The sequence below is a fragment of the Pipistrellus hanaki genome (assembly GCF_964339955.1).
Source record: "Pipistrellus hanaki genome assembly, chromosome: 14".
Lineage (NCBI taxonomy): Eukaryota > Metazoa > Chordata > Mammalia > Chiroptera > Vespertilionidae > Pipistrellus > Pipistrellus hanaki.
Genome location: NC_140516.1, coordinates 21629259 through 21653960, shown reverse-complemented (window position 1 = coordinate 21653960; position 24702 = coordinate 21629259). Strand labels below are relative to the sequence as shown.

The 24702-nt window shown below is 36.4% G+C and overlaps 1 protein-coding gene across 9 annotated transcripts in view; it reads right to left on the bottom strand.

Annotated features, from left to right (window-relative positions):
* JMJD1C (jumonji domain containing 1C) overlaps positions 1-24702 on the bottom strand; it is a 207745-nt gene that overhangs the window by 2729 nt on the left and 180314 nt on the right. For 8 of the 9 annotated variants that reach the window (XM_084903943.1, XM_084903944.1, XM_084903945.1 and 5 more), the window contains 12 exons: positions 24018-24170; positions 22731-22820; positions 21705-21832; positions 21315-21528; positions 18766-18980; positions 17567-17842; positions 13428-13596; positions 12287-12377; positions 11458-11588; positions 10982-11104; positions 6280-6419; positions 4890-5066 (listed from right to left, as the gene is read on the bottom strand). In XM_084903943.1, the coding sequence (XP_084760069.1) occupies positions 4890-5066; positions 6280-6419; positions 10982-11104; positions 11458-11588; positions 12287-12377; positions 13428-13596; positions 17567-17842; positions 18766-18980; positions 21315-21528; positions 21705-21832; positions 22731-22820; positions 24018-24170 (1907 nt within the window). The remainder of the gene's footprint in view (positions 1-4889; positions 5067-6279; positions 6420-10981; positions 11105-11457; positions 11589-12286; positions 12378-13427; positions 13597-17566; positions 17843-18765; positions 18981-21314; positions 21529-21704; positions 21833-22730; positions 22821-24017; positions 24171-24702) is intronic. The other variant, XM_084903942.1, reaches the window with a different exon arrangement.

Below are 24702 nucleotides of genomic sequence, written 5' to 3'. Positions count from 1 at the left end.
GTATGTATCTGTAGAGTAGAAGCTCTGTATTTCAGAGCATGAAACCATGGATAAGAGGTTCAGGACCTGTTCCAAGATTTAAATATAACAATTTTCCTCTCCTTTCCACTTCCCCTTCTCCTTCCCCTTTCCTTTCTTTTCCTTTCCCTTTCTCTCTGAAATCAATAAAAAAAATATTAAAACAAAAAAACCCTGGAAATTAGATTCCATTCTAGGTAAATATTCTAAAGTAGCCAAAGACACATAAGGAAAAGGCCAAAATTTGCATATTTGTACCAAGAGCACACACAATATATATAAAAAATGGAAAGTCACAATTTTTTTCATCTATATTTATATAAAAACTATGTTGCATTTTCAGGCCTTCAGGCCTCACAAATACTTAAGTGAATTATTCTGAGTATGAGAGAGAGCAATAAAAAACAACCCAGAAATCCCTGTCCCCATGAAGCTTATATTCCTGTAGAGTAGGGGTGTCGAACTCAATCAGAGAAGGGGCCAAAATCTAAAATCCAGCCTAAATCGCGGGCCGAATGGTTTACTGAACAGTAATAAACTGACAATGTCATAAACTGACAGCGGAGTGCAGTGATGACAGCGCGGTGCGGGCCACATTGCAAGGCCTGGTGGGCTGGATCTGGCCCGCGGGCCTTGTGTTTGACACGTGCTGTAGGGAGTTAAAAGCCAATCAAGAAAGTTAAGTAAAATTATGAAGCATGTTAGAAGGTAATGACAGCAATGGAGAAAAAGCAGGGATGATGACTGGTAATTGGGGGACATAATTTGCAATTCTGTTTTATTTTTTAAAAAAATATATTTTATTGATTTTTTTACAGAGAAGAAGAAAGAGGGATAGAGAGTTAGAATCATCGATCAGCTGCCTCCTGCACACCCCCCACTGGGGATGTGCCCGCAACCAAGGTACATGCCCTTGACTGGAATCGAACCTGGGACCTTTCAGTCCGCAGGTCGACGCTCTATCCACTGAGCCAAACCAGTTTCGGCAATAATTTGCAGTTTTAAACTGGTGTATTAGCTAAGACCTTACTGAAAAGGTGATATTTGGGCAAAGCCTTAAAGAATGTGAAGAAGTGCTAAAACTGGTTTGGCTCAGTGGCTAGAGCATCAGCCTGTGGTTACGGGCACATCCCCAGTGGGGGGTATGCAGGAGGCGGCTGATTGATGTTGCTCTCTCATCAATGTTTCTAGCTCTCTCCCTTCCTCTCTGTAAAAAAATCAATAAAATACATTAAAAAAATGTGAAGAAGCAAATTGTACAGATATCTAAGAGGAAAAGAATTTTAGGCCAAAAAATAATAAGGTGGCCCTGGGGTAGGAACATGCGAAAACCACAAAGAGGTCAAGGTGGCAAGAGAGAAGAACAGTGGGAGAGGAAGTGAGGGGTATGTGTGGAGTGTGTACCCACACGTGTGAAATAGGATACATGTAAAGATTAAGGCCTGTGAGGCTCTGAGCAGTGATGTAAACTAAAAACTAGACTTTTTAACAGAATACTTTTTGCTTATTTTGAAAAACCCTTACTCTTCTTCCAGCCCCCCAGCCCCCAAAGGAAGTAGATATATCAAAAAGATGTACAATATATGCATGGATTCTCCGTGGTAACAGTGGTTGCCTCTGGAGGAGAGTTCCTGCAGGCAGAGTTGAGAAAAAAACTGGATTTTAACCATGAACTCTTTTGTAATGTTTAAATGTTTAAAAATCATATAAAGGTATATTTTCAAAAGAAATATATTTTAGAACTGAATGTTCATGTGCAAAAAATTTGAATCCTGATCCATACTTTATACTATATATAGAAAAATTAATTAAAAATTGACCATAGAACTAAATGTAATAACAACAACTAGAAAAATTCTAAAAGAAAATGTAAGAGAAAATTGTTATGATCCTGGGCTAGGCAAAAAAAAAAAAAATAAAAAAAAATTTAGATACAATATTATATAAAAGAAGAAAACTGAGCAATGAACTTCGAAATTTAAAATCTGCTTTTTGGAAGACACCATTAGGACAAATCACATAATTGGGAGAATATACTTGCAAAGCACATAACAGAGTAAAGAACACTCAAATCTCAGTAAGAAAGAAGAAAATGCAATTATAAAAATAGACAAAATATTTGAACACACATTTACCAAGATAAATACAGATGGCAAACAAGCACAAATGAACAGATGAGCAACATATTTAGTTATTAAGAAAATGTAAATTAAAGAGATACTAATGCACATTTATTCAAGTGCTTAAAAGCAAACTGACAATATGTAGAGGAAATATAACTCATATATCTTCTTTGGGGAATGGAAAATGGTACAACCACTTTGGAGAACAGCCTGGTGATATCTTATCAGTTAATCATACATTCATCATGACCAGGCAATCCCACTACTCAGTATTTACCAAACTGAAATAAAGCCTATGTGCATGCAAAATCCTTATGTGAAGCTTTATAGTGGCTTCCTTTATTATTGCCCTAAACTGGAAACAACCAACATGTTCTTCAATTGGTTAATGAATAAAAACCACTGTGGTACATTTATGTAATAAACAGTTAACTATACCTAGCAAGAAAAAGGAAAAAAAATACTGATATACACAATATGGCTGAACTCAAATACATTATGTAAAATGACTGAAAGGCTACATATTATAGCATTGAAATTATGATGCATCTTATATAAGCAGAACTACAGGGACAGAAAACAGGTAAGTGGTTGTAGGAATATCAGGTGAGAGGAAAGGTTGACTAAAAAGGTGCACGAGGAAATTTCTTGGACTGATTGAAGTGCTCTATATTTTGTGTTGTGACCTACCTATTTATTTATCAAAAAGTACAAAACACTACACTAGTAAGAATCCATTTTATTATAAACAAACTAGAGGCCTGGTGCATGAAATTCATGCACTGGGAGTTGGGGGGGGGGGCTATGTCCCTCAGCCAGCCTGCGCCTGCTCCCAGTCCTGCTTGCTGCTCCTTACTGCTTGGCACACTACTCCTTAGTGCTGCCTCAGAGGCAGGAGAGGCTCCTGCCACTGCCGCTGCCCTTGCCAGCTGTGAGCCTGGCTTCTGGCTGAGCGGTGCCCCCACCTGTGGGAGAGCACTGATCACCAGGGGGCAGTTCCTGCATAGAGTGTCTGTCCCCTGGTGGTCAGTGTGCATCATAGCAACCAGTTGTTCTGCCATTTGGTTGATTTGCATATTAGGGTTTTATTATATAGGATTGGAACTTAATGAAAAACAAAAACAAAACACAAAACACCCTGCACCCTCCAGTTCAACACAGAAAATGGACATATAAGAATTTTCAAGGAAACTTGTATTATCTTTTCCTGTTTTCTTTTTTTACTGTTTGAAGCATTACAAATAGTAGATATGTCTCCTCCCCCCCCACCTTGATCTCCCCTGAAAACTTGTATTATCAAAGAATTATTCCTACTTAAATATTTACTATACTTTTATCTTAAATAAGCTACTCCTTTGAGGGCATTTCCCCTTTGGATACAGATTAACCATCCTATATAATAAAAGGCTAATATGCAAATTGTCCCCTCAATCAGGAGTTCGACCAGGGGCAGGGTTGGCTGACCAACTCCTATAGCCCCTCCCCCTGGCCAGCCCAGCCCCAGACCCTCTAGTTTTCTGACAAGAAACAGCAAAACAAAAAAACAAAACAAAACAAAAAAAACCCCAAACTGTATGTGGGGTAATCCCAATTAAACCTGAATCATAAATGATCCAACATGTCTGAGCTATTCATGTAACTCCAGGGGAAAATAAAACAATTTAACATATTTATATTTTGTTATGAAAAATGCTATTTGAATAATAAGAGTGATAAATCTAAATCTAACCTTAAAAACTAAGCACCTTTTATAAGGAATATTTACTTGTTCCATAACAATAGTGTCACAGATGCTAAACAGACAGTAGTAGCATATATAGTTATAGGAAACTCCTTGGTAAAACTACACATAATATATATCCCAATTACGAGGTGGTGGAAAGGTATGAAATCAATTTTGAGGCAAACTAGCTTTTGGGGTTCTTGGTTTTCTTCGTACACTTTTGTTACCGCATGGCCTAACCTCATCTGTGGTAGCTCCAGATAGTTAAGGAAGCCTAATGGATGCTTCCAATCTGTTCTGTACCAGGTGCCACACAATCCAGCCACAGAGAGAAGTATGTGTTTAGTTTTCAAGTTTTGTGGATCAATAGTTATAAAATTTACATACCATCTTTCTTTGGATGTCATTGCTATGTTGGCAACCTTAAGAGGTAGGAGGGACTCTGAAAGCCTGAATTTGGAAATAATCTAGCCAATAAAATTCATTCTACTCATACTGGGCGTGTTAAAAAAATGTATGACCTTGCCCAGATGCATGGCTCAGTGGTTGACTAGCGACCTATGAACCAGGAGGTCACAGTTCGATCTCTGTCGGGCTGTGTGCCCAGGTTGTGGCTTGCAGGAGGCAGCCGATTCTCATCATTGATGTTTCTATCTCTCCCTTCCTCTCTGAAACCAACAGGAATATATTTAAAAAACATGATCTCTAAGATTTAATACACACAGTCCTCCACTATTAAGTTTCAACTATAGAGAACCAAATATATAGTATAGTTAAGTGTTGAATTAATGTTGTCAATAGGTCCAATGACTTTAAAAGTGAAACCACATATAATGAAGCCAATTTTACCAGCCTAGTTGATATAAACAAGTTAAATTCCTATGGCATACGAATCGTTATGTGAGGAACTGCTGTATTTCTTTTTCCCTTAAGTCTTAAAAATTATATTTCAATCCACTAAATCAGAAATAATACAAAAATGGAAATATGGCTGATGTTTAAGCAAGTTAAAAGTTTATCTATACCTGATGAAGTGTTCCTGCTGGTAAGACAATGGCATCACCAAGGAACTGAACAAGAGTGCAGGTTTTAACTCCATATTCCTCAAGCAGTCTTTGACGGAGCTTTTTGTTCACATACCAACTTTGATCACGTATTGGATCATGTTCTGGTAGAACTTCAAGTCCTTGCTCTTTTGAAATCTGAAATATGGATTGAAATTAAAATATGCACCCCAATTTCAGTAAGGGAAATGGTAAATCCACTTCCATTAAATTTCAATTTTCTTTACAAAGTCTTTTGTTCTCACAATCATATGGGATGATTGAGCTTAAGTTAGAGAAAATATTCTACAACCATTTGAAAAGCTAGAGGATATTAAAACACTGCACACTGATAATATTTATGCAGTGCTCTAAAAAGGCACATTCCCTTCTCATCTTCCACTGTGAAGTTTAGTGGGATTACTTGCTCTTGAACAATGATATGTATGCACACTGACTTATAACTGTTTCCTTATAACTGTTTCCTTCCTTATAATTGTTTCAAGAGTACAATGTAGAGATGAGAAAAAGCTTAGTTTAGTAGCTTTCCCCCGAAAGTCAAATAATAAGTATGGACTTCATAAAAATTTCTTGATCCGCTCTTCTCTTAAGGTAGGTACTTTTTTTCCTTTTAAGATAAATAACCTTTATCCTATTAACCTCCTAACCCTTGACAAATCAACTTAAAAGGAACCATTTACTAATCACTGAATACCTTCTTTTTTAAAAAACATAATTCGTAATATTTTAAATTAAAATACCGGTAAGTATTCTGGTATAACATAGTAGATACAGGGCTATAGCCCTCTGCACTGACCAGAGCCCTATGTCCAATCAGAAGGAAAACGAAGTACTATAAGAAAAGCAGCAATGATGTTCCCCTAAAAAAATCTCTATAATTAGAAATTTTAGAAAATATTTTAACAAAGGGTGTTACATTCATTTAGAATGTCCAACAACCAAAATAAGGTTACAATTACTAAAAATTTCAGTCTATTCAAGTAAGTTATATCTCAGCAATCAGATATGATAGAGTAATACTCCCCAGGTCAACAGCAAAAAGAAGTCAATACACAATAAAATAAAGACCCTACGTCATTTAATGACTAGAAGCTCAGTGCACTAGCCTGGACGGTGATCAGGGCCGATCTGTGGGGCGACCAACGGGGCAATCTGGGGGAAGCTCCTACATTGAGCATCTGCCCCCTGGTGATCAGAGTGTGTCATAGCGACTGGTAGTTCTGCTATTTAGTAAATTTGCATATGAGGCTTTTATTTTATAGGATCTTATTTTGAATGCCCAAAAAGTTTTATTAAAAATTAGTCTTTGCTTAAGGTGAAGAAATAAACAAATTTGCAAACTAAATTATACCTTCTGAAGAAATTCCCTTATCTTGTCAATGTCTTTCCCAGCATAAATATGCCACAGAGCACCAGGTATTTCACTTGAGTCCTTCAATCGTTTTCTTAAAATGTCATCCAAATCTTCTTCTTCAAATTTCTTGAGTATTCCTAAAACACCAGAGAATATTTTCAAATTGGTCAGCAAAGGCTACCAGCAGAAAGCCAAGTCTCCTAAAATTGACCTAGCAGAGGCAACACAGTCCTTGATAGACTGGGACTTTTAAAGAGGATTCAAACCTCAAATGTTCCCTAATTCCTGGGAGATCTCACATATTATTTATCTGTAATCAAATGCAAATGTCCTACATGCTGTGGTTTTGAGGAAATAGCAGATCATTCTTTTGAAATGTTGGCAAACCAAAAACTGTACACACACACACACACACACACACACACACACACACACACGTCTGAAACAGAAAAGAAGTGGTAACTATGGTTATCTCTGAGTCTTCTTTTCCAAATTACCAGTTTCACTATACTGACACATTTTAAAGAAATGTTCTTTGAAGAAATCTAGTGCCTGCTACAATGAATACATCAGATGTTTCCTAATTTGCGACCGCAGAAATAAAAGCATTTTTATCTTTAAAATTATCTGTAAGGATTTCTTAACTCAAACATTTATTGTATGTTTACAAGTGCCAGACTCCGTCCTAGAATGTTGGGGATTATAGCTAAGACAGTCAAGACCTCGTAGAGCACATGTGTCAAACACAAGGCCCGCGGGCCAAATCCAGCCCGCCAGGCCTTGCAATGTGGCCCGCACCGCGCTGTCATCACTGCACTCCGCTGTCAGTTTATGACATTGTCAGTTTATGACTGTTCAGTAAACCATTCGGCCCGCGATTTAGGCTGGATTTTAGATTTTGGCCCCTTCTCTGATTGAGTTCGACACCCCTAGAGTAAAAGAGGGTATTAATAAATGTAGACAAATAAATAAGAATATCATGTAGTGAGTGCAGTTACAAGATGGGTTGGGTTCAGTTCTCAAATATAATTCTGATAATGTATATTTATAAAATGCCAGTTGATGATTTTTTTAGTTACTCCTTATCTGGATATTTTTCCAATGATTTTTAGAGAGTGGAAGGAAGGGAAGGAGTAGAGAGGAGAGGAGGGGAGGAGAGAGAAGCACAGATATGAGATAGACATACAGATTGGTTGCCTCCATTCACATCCCAACTGGGAGTCAAGAACGAAACTGCAACCCAGGTACCTCTCTTGACTGGAAATCAAATTCTTCAGTGTGTGGGCCAATGCTCTAACCACTAAGAAAACTGACCAGGCCCAGTTGATTGTTTTTAAATATAGTTTTAAAATATATATATATATATATATATATATATATATATATATATATATATATATAGCATACTTCCCACTGGGGATGTACCTGCAACCAAGGCACCTGCCCTTCATTCTGCGGGTATATGCTCTATCTACTGAGCTAAACCGGTTAGGGCTTAAATGTAGTTTTAAAAAATAACTATTTAAATATATTTTATTGATTTTTCACAGAGAGGAAGTAAGAGGGATAGAGAGCTAGAAACGTTGATGAGAGAGAAACATTGACCAGCTGCCTCTCGCACACCCCCCTACCGGGAATGTGCCCGCAACCAATGTACATGCCCTTGACTGGAATCGAACCTGGGACCTTTCAGTAAGCAGACCGACGCTCTACCACTGAGCCAAACCGGTTTCGGCTAAAAAAATAACTATTTAAATTAATTTTTTTTTGGATAGAGAGTTAGAAACTTCAATGAGAGAGAAACATCGATGAGCTGCCTCCCGCACCTTCCCCCGCAACCAGGGACGTGCCCGCAACCAAGGTACATGCCCCTGACTGGAACCGAACCCAGGACCCCTCAGTCCGCAGGCCAACACTCTGTCCACTGAGCCAAACCGGTTAGGGCTAAATTGATTTTTGATTCTTTTTATTTTATTTTATTGATTTTTTTATAGAGAGTAAGAGAGAGGAATAGAGAGTTAGAAACATCAATGAGAGAGAATCAATCAGCCACCTCTTGCACACCCCCTGCTGGGGATGTGCCCGCAACCAAGGTACATGTCCTTGACCGGAATCAAACCTGGGACCTTTCAGTCCACAGACCGACGCTCTATCCACTGAGCCAAACCGGTTTCGGCTGATTTTTATTTGATTCTTATAAGTGTATGACTGGGGATCAAACCTGCAACCTTGGCTTATCAGGATGGTGCTCTAAGCAGTCGAGCTACCCAACCAGGGCTAATATGTTTCCTTTAACCAAATTATAATTTAACAACCTTAGATAAAAGTGTTTCAATTACTTTTTCTTTAACTTTTATTGCTCTATAAATTAAAATAAAATCATAAGAGAAAGTTTATTCTGTTTAATGAAGATCTCTAGTGGGAGATGATAATAATCAATGAAGTAGCTTTAGCTGGTTTGGCTTCAGTGGATAAAGCATCAAGAGTCCCGGGTTTGGCTGAAACCGGTTTGGCTCAGTGGTAGAGTGTCGGTCTGCGGACTGAAAGGTCCCAGGTTCAATTCTGGTCAAGGGCATGTACATTGGTTGCGGGCACATCCCTGGTAGGGGGTGTGCGAGAGGCAGCTGGTCGATGTTTCTCTCTCATCGACTTTTCTAGCTCCCTATCTCTCTCCGTTCCTCTCTGTAAAAATCAATAAAATATATTTAAAAAAAAAAAAAAAAAGAGTCCCGGGTTTGATTCCGGTCAGGGGCACATGACATGCCTGGGTTGTGGGCTTGATCCACAGTGGAAGGCATGCAGAAGGCAGCTGATCATTGATTCTCTTTCATTACTAATGTTTCCATCTCTCCCTTTCTGAAATCAATTAAAAGAGAGAGAGAAAAAAAGAGTACAGTGAAATACAAGAGATAATTAACCCTGTGGCATCTCTGGCTTTGAAAGGATAAGTAATTCCAACAACAGGTCACACATTTCTGTGCTAGAGCTGGGACTATAACTCAACTGTCCCTGACTCTTAAATCCTTGGGTGTGGGAGAGGCAAAGGGTTTTTATCTATTACTAGAGGCCTGATGCATAAAATTTGTGCATGGGGGGGAGGTAGAAGAGGGAGAGAGAATCCCTTAGCCTGGCCTGCATCCTTTCCATCTGGGGCCCCTCTGACCCAAACTGACAATCAGACATCCCTCTTGCAATCTGGCACCACTGGCTCCTAACCACTCACCTGCCTGCCTGCCTAATGCACCTAACTGCTCCCATGCCTGCCTAGTCACCCCTAATGGCCCTTCCCTGACGGCTTGGTCGCCCCCAACGTGCATACGGCTGGGTTCCCTCAGCCCGGCCTAAGCCCTCTTGTAGTCCAGGAGTCCTCAGGGGATGTCCTTGGGGGAGCGGGCCTAAGCCAGCAGTAAGACATCCTTAGCTCTGCTACGGAGGCGGGAAAGGCTCCCAGACACTGCTGCTGCACTTGCCAGGCGTGAGCCCAGGTCAAGGCTTCTGGCTTAGTGGCACTCCCCCTGTGGGAGTGCACTGATCACCAGGGGGCAGCTCCTGCACTAACTGTCTGCCCTCTGGTGATCAGTGTGGGTCACAGTGACTGGTTGTTCTACCAATTGGTCAATTTGCATATAGCCTTTTATGATATAGGATAATCGATAATCAATAGCAAAGGGACCTGAGAAACAATGTAAAAGTGAGTTTCTATAGTTTTGGGAGAATTTAGGATAGAATGTATTATAGAAGCTGTCAAATATACAAAAAAGTTTAGTGAATACTACAATGAAACTCTTGGCAACTAGTCACTAAGATATACAAGTATTCTGGGCTCCAGATATAGATATGATGATCTAAGTGATAGCTGGATGCCACCCATTTCACAGGAAGTGCATATAAACTAGAAAATGCATAAAATTAAATCTATAACTCTATGAACAGTATTAGGAGTCAGGGAGTAGTTTCATAGGAGCTAAGACCAGTATCTGAAGGTGACATAGTGATTAAACAGTGCCATTTATTTATAGAGGTGGCAAGTAATGAAAGGACCAGAAAGAAAAAATTTGCCAGCTGTGAGAGCCAGAGCACAAGTAATTTCAGTGGCGTAGCATGTATAGAGCCCTACCTTATTCAGATGAAATGTGAAAGGGAGGCAACAGACACAGCAAAGAATTTGTTATGAGAGGAAGAGTAATAGGATGATGGCAAGAACGACATGGTTTGGAAGAAGTTTTCTTTTGAAAAGGAAGGAATGGTCCAGAATGTACTCCTACTCTGAAGAAAAGAAGCTAGGTAGTGGAGAGGGAAAATTTAAACGCCTATTTCTATAAAGAAGGGAATAACGGATAAATAAGGTTTTAGAAAGAAATCCAGAGGATGGAATCTAAAACCTATACACTGGATAGAATGTTATTTCTACTTTAAAAAGTGAGCTTTAACAGTCTATTTTCATTAACACAATATTTAATGCAAAGGGAAAGAGCAAATAAAAATATCCTTTTTAAATTAAAATTTCTATTATGTAAAATAAACAACACACGGGTAAACAATCCCTTTTCAAGTAAGAAAGATTAGAATATCCCTATATCCATTGTAATTCTTTTCGTAATCTTGGCTGTTAACTCACAGGCTGACATTCTGGATAACACTAGTGTGTGTGGTTATTCAACTGTTATTCCAAACATCACTATTCTCTAAGTTTCATTACCTGCTTTGGAGAGAATGCCATTTCCTTTTGCTATGCCAACATAGACTAGAATATTTACAACATCAGAAACTTCGACATGGAGATTTGTTGTTCCTATATCATGATCTTTAGCAGCAGCTACACCTGTATATGAAATAAAATTTTACTTGACTATTTTACATATCCCAAAACAGCTTTATGAGGAAAATTTAACAGTTAGTTTTACTCTCCATGATTCAAAACCTCCCCCCAAAAGTCACAATCCTGAAATATTACATAAAAAGTTAAATCAATAGAAAATGGAAATATTTTGAAAGGAATTAGCAGGTACTCATCTATATATGGGATATTAATTCCTAATACATTGATTTAGAAAAATATTTCAATGGGTCATTAAAAGGATATATTTAGTGTAACCTAAAAATTATTAGACAATTTATCTATGGAGAGAAGTTAGTTAAAATTCCAAGTTGACGGAAATGCAAATATATACCTACCATAGGCACTGCACAACCTTGGTCCTAGATCAGGGCGCACAAAAAATGCTGGCAGATGAGAGGCCAAATTGAATTTTCCTTCTGGATTACAATATTCTGGCAATGGCAGGCTTTTTAAAAAATCTTCATATCTGAAAAATATTGGCTTATTTTTAATACAGACATATTTTTAAGTGCTTCCAAATATATAATTTTCACCTTGTTAAAAAACTGAAGGCCTCTGATAGGTAACACTTTTCCTGTTTAAATGAGTGTATAATACATCCGCAAGCAAAGAACAGAAGCCATACTGAAATGGCAATGCTGCCTAATCAACACAATTAAACACCATGAATAGGGAAGTCCCAAAGAATGCATCCTTGCCATGAGCATTCTTTCCTTTACTATCCTAAAATAGACTCTCCCCTGCTGAGACTACAGAAATTCAATTTCTATTTTATTTATAAAATCCCCACTAGAGGATATTTTTTCCCATTGATTTTTAGGGAGAGTAAAAGGGAGGGGTAGAGACAGAAAGAAACATCGATGTGTGAGAGAGACGTCAATTGGTTGCCTTCTGCATGCGGAGATTGAGCCTGCAACCACCGTACATGCTCTTGAACAGAATCAAACCCATGACCCTTCAGTCCCAAGGCCTATTAACCATTGAGCCAAATCAGTTAGAGCCAGTTTTGCTTTTTAGTTTATTTTTAATTGAGGAAGAAAATGCATAACAGTCACTTTTTTTTTGTTGTTCCATATCTTCTGGGTATAAATCTCAGCTCAACTTCAAAAAGCTAAGTCAAAAAATTTTAACAAAACAACAAAAAACAAACTTCAAAAGATATACCTGGCTGGCATCATACTCTTGAATTCTTCTCCTGAAGGGCAATCTTTCAATTTTAAAATAACTGTTTCTCCACTTTTCGTTTTTTGTCGTTCTATAAAAAAATACAATTAATTACAAAAAAGGTAATCTTTGCCTTTTTATTTTTATTAATGTTTGGAGAGGAAGAAATGTAAAAAGTGAATGAATACATCAATTGTTGCACAGTAGGTATTTAATGAATGCGTGCATAATTGGCTTTTATTTCTTATGTACTTAGTTTTAAGACTTTTGTTCCTTATGCATATAAGTTCTTTAAAAAATACTACTACAATTTTTATTAAAATTACCTTTTTTAATTTTCAGTGTTTTATATAAATTTCATAACTCAACTTCCAAAGGTTTATGAGGTTGCCAAATAATATTCCTCATGTGATATAAGTAACCATAATTAAAAGACTTGTTTATGGCCAAAAGAAATTAGATGTGGAATCAAGAATAGGATTCAGTCTCCTTTTTCCAAGCACAGCTGGTTCCTGACTTAGGATGGATCAACTAAACCATTTTTCAATGGTGTGAAAACTGGCATTCAGTAGAAACTATTTTTCTAATTTTGAATTTTCCTCTTTTCCTATGTGGCATTTTGTGTTTATTTTGCCCACTGTATGTAAGCTAATGTAACACTTAAGGTAGTCTAGGCTAAAAGCTTGACATTCTATAGGTTAGGTCAGTGTTCGGCAAACTCGTTAGTCAACAGAGCCAAATATCAACAGTACAATTGAAATCTCTTTTGAGAGTCAAATTTTTTAAACTTAAACTTCTCTTAATGCCACTTTTTTTTTCAAAATAGACTCACCCAGGCAGTGGTATTTTATGGAAGAGCCACACTCAAGGGGCCAAAGAGCTGCATGTGGCTTGTGAGCCGCAGTTTGCGGACCACGGGTTAGGTGAATGCATTTTGACTAATTTCAACTTACGACTTTATCAGGATGTAACCAATTGTAAGTTGAGGAACATATGTACTTGTTTCTTTTTATTAGACAACAAAGTAATATAGAAGTTTAAAAGATTAAAAACCTGTTAAATTGTATTTACAATTTATTGTTTTGGGGGAATACTAATATGTTTAACAAAAAAACAGTAAACAAACAAAACAAAAACGTACTTGAAACTTCTTCAAAACCATCCCAGAATTCCTTGACATTGCCATTTGAAATAATGCTGTCTTTGCAGTTCAGAAGATCAGCTTGGTGGTCTCCAAAATCAAGACTAATTGATTCCGACTTCCATAAGCTCATGTTCATTTTCTTATGTACACCAGAAACCACTGCAGGCTTATAAATAGATAAGTAAAAGTTGAAAGATACATGGACACTTCCAAAATTAGACTCCATAAGCACATACAACAAATGTTCAGTTTTAGTACTAATGACAAATTGCGAGAATAAGAGCTATCAAAAATAGGCCCTGACTTGGAAAGGTGTTCACAATACAGAATATGATTAAAAAGAAAAAGTGATAAGGGAATTCTGTGTATAATACAGTAAAAATTTCACTTCTAGACAGTATAAATATGATTTTTGGTTGCTTTATTTACAGATTAGTTTTTAGACACAATATAACCTACTCATTTGTTTGTATGTATGTAATATATGTATTAAGATTTTTAAAGCAAATTATATAAAAAGTCCTTGAGCTTAAAAGTTGATATAAAGTTGGGACTAAAACATTTTTTGTTATTATATGTTTATTTCTAGTCTGCAGTTGCAAGATTTTTCAAAGAAAAGAAATGGGAAAAAAATAGTTATAGAGATAAAGAACCATTGGACAGACTATAGCAGGAAGGCAAGGAAGGTTGGGTTGATGCATATAAATATAACCAATGGATACAAGACATGGGGGGGGGGGTAAGGAAGGCTAGAGGGAGATCAAGGGGGGGGGGTGGGGAAAGGGAGACATATGCACTACTATTTATAATTCTTCAAACAATAAAAAATAATAATAATAATTTAAAAAGTTGATATACATTCTAAATTTCCATTACTTAAACCACAGTTACATTTTTTTACCTTGACAAGGATCATAATAAATAAAAATATTAAACTAGGCATAACATTACATCTCAAGCCTAATGACTATTCTCTGAAAGTGAATCCCTCCTTTGAAATCCTATGAATTAAAAATCCCTCAAGGCTCTCTAAACTAAAAACCAACAATTGAAGCTTTATAGCTGTTAAAACTCCAATGCTGATGATTAAAAAAACAAAACAAAACAAAACACAAATCTCTTAGGCAATATGATGTATTATTCTCAGCCTGCTCCCTCGCCCCCACCTTAATTCCTTTATTATAAATGAAGATGAAAGTCTGGGATATAGAGAACACAAAGGTGTGACTTAAAAAGTCTTTTGTAAAAGAAGTTTAAGTACACTTAAACTTAATAAAATAATTAAATTTAGGGAACCATAGAAGAACAACCTCTAGCTAGGGCTCTTATAACAATAGTCATCTCAAAACCAAAGAAAATAAAAAACCACCCTAAAATCTGGTTGACTACATGGATGACTGCTCCATTAAATTTACTTTAATGGGCTTAATGATATGTCCAACTATTATTAAAACAGTTCAGCTATTAGATAATTAACTATTGTTGGCAATTCACATATTAATTCTTAGCACCAATTATGCATATTCAATAACTCTTTTATCCAAACCTATGCCATTTTATCTGATGGTAACCAGCAGCTTAAGAAAAGATTTCTTAAAATTATAGGGGCAAGTTACTTAGACTATTCTGAAAAAGAACCCTTAGACTACCATCATCCTCATCTTCCAAAAATTCTGAAAACTCCATGCCTCTCATTCCCCTCTAATTCAACTATCTGCTTGATGTCATTTTTAAAAAACAAATCTTTATTGCTCCTGCTTGATGTCATTTTAAAATGTCAGTTTAATTTGATTACTGAAGTAAATCTATTGTCTGTAGGATAAAGTACAAATTTTTTAAGTATGATATATAAAGGCCATTCATAATCTGAAAAATCAGATTCACAATCATAACTGTATCTCATTTCTTTACCACTACCCCATAGAACTCTTACATCTGTGCTCCAGACAAACAAAACTACTTACTAACAATTCCCACAAAACCTGATGCTTTTGTTTAAAGCATCTCTAGCCTATTGTCTATCTAGAAAGATTTCACTTAACTCCTAGGGCATTAATTCAGATCAGCCTTTTTGAATTAGTACTTTAGTTTAGTCATTCCCTATTTGGGGTTTGTATAGTTACCTTGAACAAACTTCTTAGAATGTTTAACATGTTTATAAAAAATACTTAAGTGACTATTTCAAACCCACACAAAATTAAGCGGTCTAAACTATAACCCAGCAATGGTGTTGAGCTTTGAGAGACAAGCCTTGCTCCTCAAAAAAAGAAAAAAAAAGGAAGCTAAATATTGTGTGCTATCAGCCTTCTTTTATCCATGGCTTTTGAATTAGCAGATTGAACCAACCGTGAACAGAAAATAGTAGGAAAAATAAAAGATGTTCTGTTGTTGCTGATATGTACTATGTAGTTAAGGCTTACGATGGTTTCCTTTGCATTAAACACATAAAAATACTTTTATCTTTTCATTATTACCTTAACAGTATCATATAGGAACTATACACATAGCATTTACACTGTACTAAGTGTTTTTAAAAAAATATATTTTATTAATTTTGTACAGAGAGGAAGGGAGAGAGAGATAGAGAGCTAGAAACATCGATGAGAGAGAGTCTTCGATCAGCTGCCTCTTGCACACCCCCCACTGGGGATATGCCCGCAACCAAGGCACATGCCCTTGAACAGAATCGAACCCCGGTCCCTTCAGTCCCCAAGCCGACGCTCTATCAATTGAGCCAAACCGGTTTCGGCTGTACTAAGTATTATAAGTAATCTAGAGATAAAGGATGTGAGATACGACATCAAATGTATATAATGTACAGGTATGTATTTTTTCTGGGGAGAGAGAAACTAAACTGTCATTAGATATTAAAAAGAATTACTGACCTAAAAAAAGATTAAGAACTGTATTAAAACAGTTCTTATTCATATCTTACTAATTTTTATATAACTTATTCATTTTCTTTCTTTTTTTTTTTTAAATATATTTTATTGATTTTTTTTTACAGAGAAGAGAGAGGGACAGAGAGTTAGGAACATCAATGAAAGAGAATCACCGATCAGCTGCCTCTTGCACACCTTCTACTGGGGATGTGCCCGCAACCAAGGTACATGCCCTTGACCAGAATCGAACCTGGGACCTTTCAGTCCACAAGCCAATGCTCTATCCACTGAGCCAAACTGGTTTTGGCAACTTACTCATTTTCATATCCTTTGTGGCAAGCATAAAGAATGGCTTTTATTAGGTGCTCAATAACTATCTGAGGAATGAAGAAAGTGAAACAAAATAGCAATGATGTTTTTCAGAAAGCAAGAAAAAACTGAAGGTGTTAGTCCTAAATCATGCAAATTCTTAATTTTGTTCATAATTTGTGCATTGATGTCATACACTGCCATTTGAAATGTGTATCAAACATTACATCAAAACTTGGTTCAAACATTTTTGAAAATTATATAATGGAGTGTGTCATTTAAGACTAGATGAACTAAGTTAAAAATAGTCTATGGGTAAACATTAAAGGCAAAAATACCTATACTTTTCGTCAGTTCAAGAAAAAAATGCTAATATTATTACCACTTTAATAGCAGATATGAAATCTATTAAGTAGACTAAAAGAGAAGTGTCAAAAAAAGGAAGTACCAAACTATGAAAATACATTGGCTTTTTTTTTTTTTAATAAATGTATTTTATTGACTTTTTTTTACAGAGAGGAAGAGAGAGGGATAGAGAGTTAGAAACATCGATGAGAGTGAGTCATCGATCAGCTGCCTCTTGCACACCCCCTACTGGGGATGTGTCCGCAACCAAGGTACATGCCCTTGACCAGAATCGAACCCGAGACCTTTCAGTCGCAGGCCGATGCTCTATCTATTGAGCCAAACCGGTTTCGGCTACAATGGCTTTTTAAGTCAGCTGACAAATAAAAAAATCAGTGTTTTCCTAAATTCATATAAATCTGGCCAAAAATAAAAATTCAGAAACAATCAATCTGGTAATCCTGTTATATCTTACTTCTACTCCAACTGTATTAAGTACTATCCCACCCTTTTTTTTGTATTTCAAAGAAGAGAACCATTTTGCCTCTTTAGTTTCAGTTCCTCTATGAGTGTGCACTAAAATCAGCTTAAAATACTCACTTGTCCATGTTTCCAACACTCTTTGAAAAGCTTCCAATTATTAGTATTTTTATGATCCTTAAGCCAAAGAATATGCTTCTCACAGATCCAAGAATGTGGTATGTCACTGTATAATTTATTTTCATCCGTGGCAAATTTTCTGCTTTCTCTAGGCTCTTCTTTAAGATCTGGTTTTACATTTATCTTAGCGGCTTTATTTGGTGGAATTTTGTTTTCAACAACTGAAGCAATTATGTCATCAAGAATGTTTGGCATGGTCCTTCCACTTTTACCACTCTATAGGGGGGAAAATTATATTTTGAGAAGAAATGCAAACAGTTTAAAACTATCTTTTTTACTCTTCACCAAAGGACATACTTAGAGTAAGATGGAGAGAAAGAAAGAGAGGAGAGAGAAGAGAGGAGAGAGGAGAGAAGAGAGAAGAGAGAGAAACATTGATGTGAGAGAGAAACATTTCATAAGTGCCCCAACTGGGGATCCAAGTGGCAACCTTTCGGAGCACAGGATGACGCTGACCAATTAAGCAACTCCAGACAGACTAAACTTTCATTTTGATTTACTAACATAGCACACAACTAACACACATAACTTATTTGTCCTCAAGAATATGTAATCATGTCACTGAATATGGATCTGTAGTCCTTACACTGTTCCTGCCCTTTCAGGTGGGAATCAGAATTTTGGTGGTCTCCATGTGAGGCCAAGTCTGCAACAACTGGAACTGTGGCTTTCCTACTTCCTATATTGTTTTAGGATTGGGGCAGAGGGCACAAAGAGGTAGAATTTCCAATATACTTTTAATGGCCACTAAAAATGTATGCCTATCTATACAGTTATCTGTATTTTTCTCTGGAGAACAATGAAAGCAAAATTGATTTTTGAATATTTTACTTTAACTAACCAAACATTTACCTCCATGTTCTCCCCTCTCCCCTCATTAGATATATCGTTTTCAGATTCTGCAGGAGTATCTTAGGGCTCCTCTGGCATCAAAATGCCACTTATCTAACCTTATTCATTCATCTTGGAAAAACCAAAATCTCCAACTTTCAAGTTGTGAGTTATAATGCAAACAGGAACATGCCAAATAATTTGGTGTATTTGATCTGACTCTATTTACTATGTAGTTCAAAGCTGAGTATCCAAATCATCTAATCGTAAGGCCCATATTAAGGTAAAAAATCTAGCATTTCACTCACTGAGGTTCCCATCGAATATACTGGTGCAAAGGCAATGCCAGCATCTGTAGAACCCACACGTAGCTTGCCAGCTGTTGTGGTCAGTAAATCCCGTAAGGTTGAGCCTTGTTCATTATTCTGGGACACTGTAGGTGATATTCTGCTATTTGGAGAATCAGGACTGTCTTGTTCTTCCTCTTCTTTAATTTGCTTTTCAAGGGCAAATTCTTTATTTTCTGAAATAAAACATTTTATAAAATTAAACATGCTGCTAAAGTATCGAAAAAACAGGCACTCTGTATTTTATAGTGAGACATAAAAACTATACACTAGTAATTTATTCTCCTCAACACACACCAAAGGATGGGCTGGATCCTTCAAAACCGAGTCAAACGGTTGGAATATAAAAAGGCCTTCCTCAAAATCTTAGACATGAGTTTATACTTGCCACAAATAAGAACACTATAGCTGAGAAAGGAAGGAGGACTAGGTATAACGGCTAATAATGTGGATTTTTTTCAATAGATGGAGTTACACATATGTTGATATATATGCGATTTTATATGTTTGCTATTTTGTTGTATTGACAGCAAGCTTCAAAAGTTCGTATATCAAATTTTCTGAAGGTGTTAACATAGATATTTTTATGCTTAAAAATGTTGAATTTTGTGCCAAAAGAAAAGCATTTGCTAGAAGTTATAATTCATTATTTTGAAGAAAAGTGCTGCTTAATACTTCACAAAGCTTACGGTGAACATGCTCCATCTCAAGATACTTGTGAACGCTGGTTTAAATGTTTTTGTTTTTAAAAAAAATATATTTTATTGATTTTGTACAGAGAGGAAGGGGGAGAGATAGAGAGTTAGAAACATCGATGAGAGAGTGTCATCGATCAGCTGCCTCTTGCACACCCCCTACTGGGGATGTGCCGGCAATCAAGGTACATGCCCTTGACCGGAATCGAACCTGGGTCCCTTCAGTCCCCAAGCCGACGCTCTATCCATTGAGCCAAACCAGTTTCGGCTTAAATGCTTTAAAAGTGATGATTTCTATGTGAAAGACAACGTCCAGGTCAACTGAAAAGGTTTGAAGACTAACAATTACAAATATTAATGAAGAAACTCAAAAACAACTTGCAGAAAGATTAAACGTTGCTCAGTAAACAATTTATGATCTCAGTAAACAAGCAATGAGAAAGATTTTAAAGAAAGGAAATGGGTGCCACATCAACTAAACAAAAAACAAATGGAAAACCAAAAAGTCATCAGTAAAATGTTGCTTCAACGGCACAAAAGAAAGTCTTTCTGCATTGAATTGTGACTGGAGAGGAAATGTGGATTTATTTTGAGAATCCCAAACGCACAAAATCATGGGTTGATCCAGGTCAACCATCAACATTGGACTGCAAGGCCAAATCGCTTTGGAAAGAAGACAATGCTCTGCGTTTGGTGGGATCAGGAAAGTGTGGTGTATTATGAGCTTCTAAATCCAGGTGAAACTGTTAATACTGATCGCTACTGACAACAATCAATTTGAACCACACTTTGATCATGAAACTACCAGCATGTCACAGAAGACACACAAAGTAGTTTTGCTTCATGATGACGCACCATCACACACTTCAAAACCAGTTAAAGATACGTTAAAAGATCTTGCCTGGGTATTAACCCACCCACTGTGTTCACCAGACCTTGCTCCTTCAAGATTACCACTTGTTCTGATTGATGGCACATGCACTTTCTAAGCAGCTCTTCAAAACATACAAAGAAGTGGAAAATTGGGTCTCTGAATGGTTTGCCTCAAAACAAGAAAAGTTCTATTAGGACAGTATCCACAAATTACCTGAAAGATGGGGAAATGTGTAGCTAGCAATGGATATTACTTTGAATAAAGCACTTTTGATGTTTAACTTGAAATTACTGTGTATTCTTTGATTACAAAATCCACATTACTAACCGGTACACCTGTAATATGTGAATAACAAATCTACTGCCCAGAGGCTTTATTGATATGCTCATCCCAGAAATGATTTTACAACTATTTCTGATGTAATCACAGGAAGGTGAGTTCCTAATAAGAGAAGAAAAAGGCTTTACTGAGGCTAAGCCATAATGGGGAAAAAAAGACAAAAAAGTAAATTGTTTTATGTGAATAGTATCAATACATTAATGTATAAAAGTACATTATTGGTTATATTATAATACTCTATTATACAGCTGACCCTTGAGCAACATAGTTAAGGGTACCCACAATACCCCGTGCTGTCAAAAATCCACATATAAGTTTTTATTTCCTTTGATACCTATGGAAGATTGGTCCCAGGACACCCCACCCACCACGGATACCAAAATCCATGGATGCTCAAGTCTCCAATATAAAATAGCATAGATTAATGCATATAGTTGGCATTCCACATCAGTGGACTCCCAATTGTGAATCATAATTCACAATCATAATTCACCTGAACAGTACAGGTACTTATGGAAAAAAATTCACGTTAGTGGACCCACACGTTTCAAATCCATATTGATCAAGGGCCACTGTATACTTAGATAATTAATGATATTTACCTTTTTTTTCCTCTCTGGACTTTTGTTCTGCAAGATCTGCTAACCAGTGTAGTGGTGACTGGGATTCTGGGGGACTTAACTTGCTGTCTGTGCTTACATCACTCCCGGGACTGCTGCCGCCATTACCCTCAGACTTCTGAGGAGTATTTTGCTGCTGAGATTCAGGCATGCACAGAGAAATTTTATTATTGTGATTAAGAACATTCTGTAAAACCTGTAAGAATCGAACAGCAGAATTTTAAAAATTCTATCTCCTTAATTAATCCTTAATTAAAAGGAGTCAGATTTTATAGTAACAAACAATTTTAAAAATGTGTCTTAAATTGAATATAAAGTGTCAAAGCTAATTAACCATGCATTTTATTTAAATAATTAGAAATTTATACTCACTTGAGACACACCATTCATTGTAGGAAAATTACCAACTTGTATATTCTGTTTGTTAGTACAATGACAATGGGATTTAATACCATACTTTTCTCTAAGGGTATGCATCACATCTAGAAGATCTGTCAAAACTACAAAATATAATGGTGGTTAATTAAAAAGTTACAACTAATGTTAAAAAATTATACCTTCCCTCCCCTTTTTTCGGGGGGTGCCATTTAATTTTTTTCTTCAATTCTCCTATCTAGTACAGGTTTGATCATTAAACCAAATTCATATTCTCCATTCTTTACTCTCTTACAATTCAGTATTCAAAAAAAGTAGAATAACTTTTTATTATAAATCTAATAAATGTTTCATTAAACTCTAGATTTCCCCTTCTAAAAAATAGTTCATCTGTGATTTATTATACTTAGTTATGGCTGGGCTTATTAGCTTTATTAAATGGAGAATTCTAAGAACAGAGCACAAACAATTTAATATGAAATAAACACTACCCCTTTCTGGCCGGTTTGGCTCAGCCTTGTGGACTGAAGGGTCAACAGGTTTGATTGATTCCCAGTCAAGGGCACATACTTTGGCTGTGGGCTCAATCCCCAGCCTCACTGGAGTGCATGAGGAAGCAACCAATGGATGTGTCTCTCTCACATCTCACATTACTTTTTCTCTCTTTCTCTTCCCCCACTCCCCCCTCTCTCTTTCTGTCTCTCCCTTTCCCTTCCACTCTCCTTAAAAATCAATGGAAAAATATCCTCCATTGAGAAATAACAAAAACAGAAAAAAAACACATTACCTCTCCATTCCATTTAATCTTACATATGCCCAAATAATCTTGAGCAACTAAGTGCTATTACACTAAGTAAATACCGTGTTTCCCCGAAAATAAGACATCCTCCGAAAATAAGACCTAGTGCATGGAAATATAAGACATCCCCTGAAAATAAGACCTAGCGCAACTTTGGGAGAAAAAATTAATATAAGACACTGTCTTATTTTTCGGGAAACAGGGTAATGTATATTTATACTTACCAGAACTGGGTATAATTTGAGTTGGCATTAAATGTTTGTGATCATGAGGCTGTCCCTTCACACACTTTATCCAAGCATATAGTTCTTTATCTGTAAGATCACAACATATGTACTTTCATATCACTCACAGTTATACAAGTATAGAATTGATGGCTTATATATAAAGACCTTAACAGTTATATAAATGTCAGTGGTAAGATTCAAATGTATGGTACTTAAAAAAAAAAGAAAAAGATAATTCCACCATTCGAAGAATTTTATAAAAATAGGATATTTAGCTTTTTCTAAAATGACCATTCTTTATTATCATTAATGTGTTAGTTACCTCTTTCTACCCTGTCTGATTCTACCTTCTCTGTACCTAATCTCCTTTGATCATTTTTTTTCTGTGCCAAACATGGCTTTTGCCCAATCTTAGTACATTAGACTGATATACTTTCATCACTCACTAACTCACTTTTCTTTTATGCTTCAAAGACATGGAAAGAAATCATCATGAAACATGTGAAAAAGCCATTACTTGATAGCTACAGAAGAAAAACTGTGACATCTTAAATTGCAGTGCACCGGAGAGTAAGATAAAGAGATAAGTAATTAATGAGTTAATAGCTGTGGGCCAACTGACAGACTGCTCACATTCTGAATGTAGTTGGAGCTTTGCATCAATTTCTGTACTGATCATCATCTGCCACTGCCTCCTGCTTATGTATGAAATTTCAGAACTGTTGCCGGTAACCAATCAAAAGGAATAACTATTTCTTCTTTACAAACTATGTACTTACGCTAAACTGTCCCCCGTTCATCTTCCCATGTTTGAGGCACATGCAGGAGACAACCAATCATTATGTTTCTCTCACATCTACATTGTTCTCTGCCTTTCCCTCTCTCTCTTCCATTCTCTAAAAATCAGTGGAAAAATATCCTCGGGGGTTAATTTAAAAAGTAACAAAATAATTTAAAAAAATCTGACCATTAGTAAACTGTGGTTACTCCTATTAAAAACTTCCTAATGTATTATGGAAGAACGGAAAAAACACCACACTTATCTAATTTCCAGATTCATGATCCTAGAGAAAACATTATAAAAAATTTGACTTAAAGAAATCAACCAATGAACCTGTATACATATATGTATAACTCATGGAAATGGTTAAGGGCTTGGGAGTAGGGGAGAGGATGGAAGAGGGCAGGATAAGATTAAAGAAGAAAATAGGAGGACCTATGTAATATTTTCAACAATAAAGAATTTAAAAAAAAATTTAAATTTATATGAAGTTATGAACCAACCTCTAGAACTCTTCCTTTCCTTTGCCTTGTAACAATCTAAGCAAACGACAAATCCACATTTTTGGCAGACCCAATGAATGTTAAACAACGTTGCTTCACATGCATCACACATCTCTCGGACTCCTCGCACTGCCCTTTTCCAGGCAATTTTGGCTGAAATACAGAGCAACAAAAATATAATGGTAAACATACTCTTTTTCATGCAATTTTTGCTGAAATACACAACAATAAAAACATGAAGGCAAATCAAGAACTTTGAAGGATATACAAGGTCCCAAAACCTGTTTACAAACTTTATAGCTGATAGGTCAATTGATGTTTCTTTCTTTTCAGATTTAACCCATTGAAATTAATAATTCAAAATGTACATATGTTTTTGGGGGACACACCCTATACTAAAAATCAAAGGCAGATTCTTTTTAAAAATGTTTTTATTGATTTTAGAAAGAGAGGCAGATAGAGAAACATCAATTGGTTGCCTCCCATATGCACCCTGACTTGGAGCGAACCCGCAAACTGGGTAAGTCCCCTGACAGGGAATCAACTGGTGACTTTTCAGTGGATGGGAAATGGAACGATGATCAATTAACTGTGATGCACAAGCCACTTTGGCCAGGCAATAGCAGATTTCTTGAAGTAACTAGTAATTAATCTTGACACATTTGACATTTTGTACCACAAAATT